Source organism: Corapipo altera, unplaced genomic scaffold (genome assembly GCF_003945725.1).
Source record: "Corapipo altera isolate COAL_440 unplaced genomic scaffold, ASM394572v1 61445, whole genome shotgun sequence".
Lineage (NCBI taxonomy): Eukaryota > Metazoa > Chordata > Aves > Passeriformes > Pipridae > Corapipo > Corapipo altera.
Window position 1 is genome coordinate 1 of NW_020885918.1, and position 8,562 is coordinate 8,562.

Genomic DNA, 8,562 nt, shown 5'->3' on the forward strand with positions numbered 1-8,562 from the left:
GGGAAGGTGGCGGAGTTTTTTCTTTGCTAGAAGAAGATTGCAAAGCTGCCGGGCGGTTATCCCTCTGTCGGAGGGAGCCGACAATGATATTTTGCAATTGCTGTAGGAAGACTGTCCTGGAAATCCCCACGTTCTGGTGCAAACGCCTCCACGTAGGAGTTTGAAACGGTCTGAAAGGATGGAGCCAAATTGGACAGTTCTGCAGGAAGAAGCAGGGGGAAAGGTGCGGGAGTGAGATGTGTGGGGTGTGCTGGGCCTGGGAAGCTGAACAACTTTAATCTGCAGACCTGCCAATACACATGCTTCCAATTTCAAGTTAGAAGGCAAGGAATTCTTTTAAATAATGCGATTTAGTGAGTCAGATAAGTAGGATTGGGATATGTAGTTTATGTGGGAAAAAAATAGGGTATTTCAATGTGACTGGGGTTTTTTTTTGCTTGTTTTTGTAAAAGAATATTCCAGTGACAATGTTTTTGTTTCTTGTAGGACAAGTCATTCTGCTGACTTCTCCCAGCTCAGCTGTTTAAAACACAGTCTGCACACGCAGGAGTAAGCTGAAGGTACAGCTGAAGATCTGTAGACTTAGAGAAGGTAAGAGTTTGTAATTTGGCCATTCTGATGTCTCACTTTTTGGTCTGGTGTTTGTATAAAGGCAAATTATTTTCTTTGTGAGGTCAAGAGAGCTTTCTTTCAGTGAGTTCTGAACAGAATCCTGTTGTGCCTGATCATCTCAAAAGATGTAATACTATGTAGGTATGGGATTGAAATACAAAAGCAGACAGTAAATCCCTAAAATAACTCAAGAGAGTTGTATGGGGTTTAAGGTGCTTGTGCCACCAAATCAGTTTTCCATTCAGGGGATAGTTTTCCAGCCGAATGCTGACATTTGCTGGCTAGTTTATGCTGGGAAACGTGAAAGAGAGAAACAGGTTTTTTGTGTTCAGATAAATTCAATCCATTCTTGTTCTGTGTTTTATCTGCCAGGTTCGAAACCATGGAAAGCCTGTGTGCAGCAAATACCACTTTTGCCCTGGACCTCTTAAGAAAGCTGTGTGAGAAGAAAAGTGGTCAGAATCTATTCTTTTCCCCTTTTAGTATTTCTTCTGCTTTGTCTATGATTTTGCTGGGTTCAAAAGGTAACACGGAAGCTCAAATAACAAAGGTAGGTGAAAATAGACTTATTGGATTGAATGTGATCAACAAATGTGTCTTATAGTCTGTGACATGCACTTCTGCTAAACCAGGGTTGTCATTGTGGTCTGAGAGAGCAGAGATCTTCTTTTGGGAAGGGGGGGTGTGTGTGTAAGGACAACCTGTTTTCCTTGCTTTTATAGGGGCAGCTTTGTTTAGTAGAAATTTCAAGGTTTCAAGGTTTTGTTGTGGGTGAGGTTTTTTTGATTTCTTTCACACAGACAGATCTCCTTTCCAAATTGAATTGAGAGGTATCTGGGGTTTTATTTGTTGGTTGGATAAATCTCTAGCTATGTGTAATAGTTTCTTCTGTTTTCTTGTTTGCACTTAAGATCAGATGACACATGTTTTCCAAATGAATGCAGGCACATAAAAAAAAGAAATCCATGCTGTCTGCATGTCAAAGTGGTAACTGCACCTTGGTTTAGTTTTTTTTAAAATCTTGCTCAGTTTGCAAATACCCCTGGCATATGTTTAACATATGCAAATGACAGCATGAAATGAGCAGTCAATCATTTGTGTTATGATGTTTGCCCTTTTTGCAAAGTGGAAGAGGAATGTAATATCCTGTTTTACTACCATTTAAATCTATTACATTTACTCCAAAATCCTATTTTTTTCATGCTGTTGTTATTCCAAGTCCATCTGGACTCAGCCCAGAGCTGCTGGCTGTAGATGTCCCTGCTTGGGCAGGTTGTTGTACCCCGGTCTCTTGAGGTCCCTTCCCACCTCAGCCATTCTGTGATCCTCCAGTGCTTGGCTTGATGGAAGGAAAATCAGTATTGCTGAGTCTTGTGCTCCCTAATTTATTACTTAGACAACATCTGGCTGGGTGAATCTTATGTGCCTTCTATGATAAGCTCCAGATGGGAGGTGTGATGAAAAATCTTTTGGCTTCAAGTCACAGTGTTTAACGTAGAAGTCATTTAAAACTAAAAGTCATTGTGCTGAAGCAGGTGTGTTTAGAGAAGGCACGTTGAGGATGTTTGTCTTTGTGCAGGTGCTTTCTCTGACCAAAGCTGAGGATGCTCACAATGGGTATCAATCCCTTCTCTCTGAAATTAACGATCCAAACACCAAATACATCCTGAGAACTGCAAACCGGCTTTATGGGGAAAAGACGTTTGAGTTTCTCTCAGTAAGTAACCATTAAATGTGTGGCATTTCTTAGTATAATGTACTTGCTACCTGTTTGCTTTGGAGGTCAAAGGCAGGCTTTGGGCTCTGCTTTCCAAATTTTCTGAGCTGAGGACTAGCAATGCAATAGTTGATGCCAGAGACTGGTATCTGAATTTGGTGGAGAATCCCCTTTCAGATACCCTGAATGTTGCAAAGTAGGGTAAAATCCATCAGTCTCTACATCTCGAGGGTTCTGTGATCCACTAACACTTTTGACACATGTTTGATGTGTTTCTTTTTCCTTCATTGTCTGGGAATATGACCAAAAAAAAGAATTGTTGCTGCTCTTCAGCACGGGCAGTATTTTGTGGTTTTTGTCTCCTAGGTAAGTGATCCAGATAGCATTGTGAGAACAATAGAGGACTTTTAAGATTTTCCTTATCAGAAGATCTAAATAAGGATAATAGATACTGTGTTATACGTGTTTCTTTCAATGCTTCCCTAGGTGCAAGAACATGTAAGGCTCTGTTTTTTTTCCTCTGGTTGTCATTTCCAGTGTTTCTTTTATGAAGAGTGCTATTGTTTCATTTGTCTAGTAGATAAAAAGTACCCATACTCTAGTCTCAAACATTGCCTCTGTGTAATAAAGGTCTAAGTATATTAAATCAGACAGAAGGGATGATTTATCCTGTCTATGAAAGATTAATTTCTCAACTGAACTAAAAGTTTTCCATTAGTCTGGGAAGTGTAACAATTAAATTTATGGAGAGAGTAGCTTAGAAAATCATATGTTCTCTCGCTGAACCATGAAGAAAACCCCACGAAAACAGCAGCCACTTCATTTGTCAGTGAAGTTCCATAGAGGTTTGTTGCACAGTAAATAAGCCATTTGACTTAAAACCATACAGGGGACAATTCCTAGTTCAAATAGTTTGTATAAATCTTATAAATGTCAGGCAAAACTTTAACTGTTCTATGTGAAGCTGGGGGAGGAAAGTAGGCAGATTTTCTTGGTGTGTTTAAGAATCCTGCATGTCTGAACGAGAGTCAAATCTCTTGCTGCAAATCTGTTGGGCATGTCCCTGTTAGTCCTTTCTAGAGTCGAGTCAGAAATCCTACCACGCTGGACTGGAAGCGACTGACTTCATGAATGCTTGGGAGGATTCCAGAAAACAAATCAATGGCTGGGTAGAGGAAAGGACTGAAGGTGAGTGCTTTGCCAAGTGCCCTGTTGTTTTTCCTGGTGGCCATGGCTTGGGTAAACAGCTATTTCAAGGATATAAGGTTGTAAATTAAAACAACGCAACTGTTGAGCTCCTGCTCTGTGTGGTACATAATTCTCTTCTCTCTTGTGTCTTAAGTGCAGAGTCGATAGTCTACTGGATAATAATTAGATACATGTCCAGCTCTTAACTGTTGTTTGTCTGTATCATAAAGGTAAAATTCAGAACCTGTTGGCGGAGGGGCTTCTTAATTCCCTGACCAGACTTGTGTTGGTGAATGCCATCTATTTCAAAGGCAAGTGGGAAAAGCAGTTCAACAAAGGGAGAACCGCAGAAAGGCCATTTCAGATTAACAAGGTATGATGTGCTGAAATGATGGGAATATGCTGTTAATCTGAAATGAACCCATAGCACTCTGAAGAAAAAACATTCAAGCAGGGTGACCTTGGTTAGGCTGTATGAAATTCCTTATGCCCCCTCCCTTTCCTATGGATGCTGTCTTTGTTGAGTTTCTGTAAAGTTTCACGTAATTACTAGAAAGTGTAATATAACAAGTATTTCTTTCATTCTCTCTCTCCTTTTTTTCCTTTAACCCTTCTTTGTTTGAGAAAGTTACCCCTCTACGTAATGACATGACTTAGAACTGATGAGGAGAGAACACTTGAGCAACGTTGTTGGGTTATTTCAGTGTCATGAAGAATGTCACAGAATTAGTGAACTTGCTTATTTCAGCCTAAAAGTGGAGTTGATCAGAAAAATATTTTTTGTTTAGGTTTTAGGCAGAAAAGAGCACTTATACTCATCCAGAAATTTGTATATCTAAGTTTTCTTCACTCAGTGGTTTTTTGCTGCATTTCTACCAGTGAAGTGATCCAAAAGAAATGGGAGAAAAATCTCCTGTGAAGACCTCCGTGTTTTACTGTCTTGCTTTTAGAAGCAGATCAGGGCTAGTGAGGAAGGCTTGGCTACTGTCATGAACAGGCCATGGCTGCCCCTCAGGATCCCCTGCACCTCTGGGTTGGACTCTGGTGTCAGGAATAAGAACTGCTAACATGCCTTCCTTAACTCACTTACTTCAAAGAATCATTATGCAGAGCAGAAGTACTCACAGCAGACTTGGAAGTGTCCCTCCCCCAGTGGTGAAAAATATCCAAGAATGTTTGAAATGGTTAATACCAGTTTTTCAAGAGGGAATGTTACTGCTCACCCTATACTACCTACTGCAGCCCTTCAGAGAGTGCTGGACTGACTTGGTTTTGGGGACCTTGCCCTCTCACTGTTGAAATGTGTTGAAAAAGCTGGCAGAGTATCCAGAGACACAATTCCGTTTTCTCGTCTTTGGGCCAAGGCAAAGCTAGGGCCAGGTTTCAAGATGCAACAGCAACAGGATGTTCTGCTGGTGAATAATCTGCCTTTTGATTTGTGATGCAATATTGTGCAGTGCTACTGCGTATCAATGGGTTTTACCTCTTGCTTTAGAAAAGGCCGCGGTGGGGCTGTACTCCATGGTGTGTGATTGGTTCTGTTTGGTTAAATTCTCAAAAGCTGTGAGTAACTGGCTGCCTGCTCTGTATTTTGAGAGCAGCACAGTAGCTCAGCACTAACTGTTGACATCTCTAAATTTTTAGAATGGGACCAAGCCTGTGCAGATGATGTTCAAGACAGATAGATTTAACATGACCTATATTGGAGACTTCCAGACCAAAATCCTTGAGCTGCCCTATGTTGGTAATGAACTGAGCATGATCATCCTGCTCCCTGATGCAATCCAGGATGGATCCACGGGCTTGGAAAGAGTAAGTTGTTGAGCTGAATGCAAAGACAGCCTGTATCCTTCCAGGAAAGGAAGTCTGGTACAGCACATAGACAGGAAAGGGTAGGATCTCTCCTGTTGTGGAGATGGAATAAAAGTTTGGGCTATTTTGTGCTCTGGCAAGGAGTTTATTAATAAGGTTTTCTAACACTGACTGTGAAGGGCTTTGTGAGCAGGCTTTTTCATCATCCTGTCACCATAAGGACGAACCTTTGGTTGAGACAGAAGAACTGGGATCCGTTTCTTTGGGACTATGTCAGCAGTTCTGTGCCTTTGTTTTTCATATGTAAGAATATAAAAAAACCCCAACAAAACATGTTATGTACTGTGTAAACAAACAGTAGTTGCTACTTTTGGCCATGTAACATTGACTTTCTTCTCATATTAATTACGTAAATTTGGGATTTTTTTTTTTAGCTGGAAAGAGAACTTACATATGAAAAGCTGATAGCTTGGATCAGTCCTGAAATGATGAAGTCTACAAAGGTGATGGTGTCTTTACCCAGATTTAAACTGGAAGAAGGTTATAATCTGAAACCCATTCTGAGCTGCATGGGAATGCCTGATGCATTTGACTCGGGGAAGGCAGACTTCTCAGGAATGTCATCTGGCAATGAGCTGGTGCTCTCTGAAGTGGTTCACAAGTCCTTTGTGGAAGTCAACGAAGAAGGCACTGAAGCAGCTGCTGCCACGGCTGGAATGGCCTTCGGTTGCTCTGCAATGATCGTTCCAGATTTCACTGCTGATCATCCCTTCCTCTTCTTCATCCGGCACAACAAATCTTCCAGCATTTTGTTCTGTGGCAGGTTTTGCTCTCCCTGAAGAGGAGTTGTCTTGGTAGGATAGGGGCCATTACACAATAAAGATTTCTCTAGAATAGGGTGACTCCTTTTGCACTAATTGCCTCTTTGAGCTGTGCCTGAACCCTCTTCTGTGGTCTTGATCTGGGGCTTGGCAAGAATAACAAAGCTGCTTAGAGCTCCACAGCAAGCGCTGTGTAAAACACCTCTCTCCCTGTGCACCTGTGTGGAGGTTCTTGCTGACAGAAGTAACATCCCACTTGCTCAGCAAAGGCTTCTCCTGTCCTTGACTTGACTTTTAGTGTCCATGAGGCCGAGTCAAGCACTGACAGCCCGTGAGAGAGCAGAAGTTACTTTGGCTGCTGACAAGGCTGGAGCACCTTTTTAGCTGCACTCCCCTTTCTTCTTCCAGTCTCATCCCTTTAGTGCCTTGATCCATTCCCTAGAGCTGAAAGGAGTCTGTTCCAGGTGTTGCTGAGCACCCTGCCTAGATGTTTGTTTATTTTGTCTACTAACTGGACAAGGACTTAGGCAGGAATGGGAATGAAAGTATGTTTTTTGTCCCTGATGTCCTTATGGGGTGTTTGGGGGGGAGAGCCTTTGTTTCATCACCACAGGACTCCTGGGTTTACCTTTCTCCTGGTTCTAGTGCTTCAACAAGGAATGTAACAAAAGAGCATATGGTGCTTATGCAATATTTGCATGAAAAGCTTTAACGTTTTTGCTATTGTTATCTATTTATCCTATTCATAGTTTCTTAAACATCATAGCTGAACTGTATAATGCCAAAGACATAATGCCAAAGACACAGCTGAAAGGCCTTTTTTGACACAGGGCTGTGTTTGTGTTTTGGAGTTCCTGTTCCTGAAATAATAAAAAAGCCACGAGCGCTGTGGGACTCTGTTCCTTTTTTTCAACCCTAACTTATACATACATTTTAAACTCTGTCGTAGGAAGAGAAGGATTGTGGACAGAGCACACCTGGGTTCTGTGTGGCTGCCCTGCCCCGCCCCTGGGTCCCCGCCCCAGCCGGGCGGTGTGTCCGCGGTTGTCGCCGCTCCCGCCGGCCGGGCAGGGATGCGGGCAAGGGAGCTCGGCTGCGCCGGGGCTCCGCAGCCTTCCGCAGGTCTCCGCCCCTACCCCCGCCCCGGGGCGTCCTCGGGCGACGGGGCGGTAACGGGAAGAAATGCGGAAATTTTTCGTCTTCGCGCAAAATCGGGGCGGTTGTCGGGCAGGGTGGGGTGGAGGCCGTGAGCTGGATGGTTTGGGGGAAAGGCTTGCTCGGGTGCTGTAAGTAAATCAAAGTGCGCTTTCGGGTATGGGTTTGGATTTGGGGGGCGGGAAGGTGGCGGAGTTTTTTCTTTGCTAGAAGAAGATTGCAAAGCTGCCGGGCGGTTATCCCTCTGTCGGAGGGAGCCGACAATGATATTTTGCAATTGCTGTAGGAAGACTGTCCTGGAAATCCCCACGTTCTGGTGCAAACGCCTCCACGTAGGAGTTTGAAACGGTCTGAAAGGATGGAGCCAAATTGGACAGTTCTGCAGGAAGAAGCAGGGGGAAAGGTGCGGGAGTGAGATGTGTGGGGTGTGCTGGGCCTGGGAAGCTGAACAACTTTAATCTGCAGACCTGCCAATACACATGCTTCCAATTTCAAGTTAGAAGGCAAGGAATTCTTTTAAATAATGCGATTTAGTGAGTCAGATAAGTAGGATTGGGATATGTAGTTTATGTGGGAAAAAAATAGGGTATTTCAATGTGACTGGGGTTTTTTTTTGCTTGTTTTTGTAAAAGAATATTCCAGTGACAATGTTTTTGTTTCTTGTAGGACAAGTCATTCTGCTGACTTCTCCCAGCTCAGCTGTTTAAAACACAGTCTGCACACGCAGGAGTAAGCTGAAGGTACAGCTGAAGATCTGTAGACTTAGAGAAGGTAAGAGTTTGTAATTTGGCCATTCTGATGTCTCACTTTTTGGTCTGGTGTTTGTATAAAGGCAAATTATTTTCTTTGTGAGGTCAAGAGAGCTTTCTTTCAGTGAGTTCTGAACAGAATCCTGTTGTGCCTGATCATCTCAAAAGATGTAATACTATGTAGGTATGGGATTGAAATACAAAAGCAGACAGTAAATCCCTAAAATAACTCAAGAGAGTTGTATGGGGTTTAAGGTGCTTGTGCCACCAAATCAGTTTTCCATTCAGGGGATAGTTTTCCAGCCGAATGCTGACATTTGCTGGCTAGTTTATGCTGGGAAACGTGAAAGAGAGAAACAGGTTTTTTGTGTTCAGATAAATTCAATCCATTCTTGTTCTGTGTTTTATCTGCCAGGTTCGAAACCATGGAAAGCCTGTGTGCAGCAAATACCACTTTTGCCCTGGACCTCTTAAGAAAGCTGTGTGAGAAGAAAAGTGGTCAGAATCT

General features: G+C 42.8%; 1 protein-coding gene and 1 long non-coding RNA gene across 5 annotated transcripts; both read left to right on the plus strand.

Moving 5' to 3' along the window:
- Positions 1-11: 11 nt before the first annotated feature.
- Positions 12-6,231, plus strand: LOC113940886 (serpin B6-like). 4 transcript variants are annotated; one of them, XM_027632035.1, is made up of 8 exons: positions 15-591; positions 985-1,162; positions 2,192-2,329; positions 3,400-3,517; positions 3,748-3,890; positions 5,162-5,329; positions 5,764-5,832; positions 5,936-6,231. In XM_027632035.1, exons 2-8 carry the CDS (start codon positions 995-997, stop codon positions 6,068-6,070), a joined length of 939 nt encoding a protein of 312 aa, XP_027487836.1. In that variant the 5' UTR covers positions 15-591; positions 985-994; the 3' UTR covers positions 6,071-6,231. The 4 variants fall into 4 exon arrangements, with proteins under 4 accessions (XP_027487835.1, XP_027487834.1, XP_027487836.1 ...); XM_027632034.1 differs by having other exon boundaries at positions 12-560; positions 5,764-6,231; XM_027632033.1 differs by having other exon boundaries at positions 14-591; positions 5,764-6,231.
- A 1,044-nt stretch (positions 6,232-7,275) lies between these two features.
- LOC113940887 lies at positions 7,276-8,562 on the plus strand. The gene is made up of 3 exons (XR_003525557.1): positions 7,276-7,436; positions 7,972-8,076; positions 8,470-8,562. It is a non-coding gene; the product is annotated as an uncharacterized LOC113940887 (long non-coding RNA).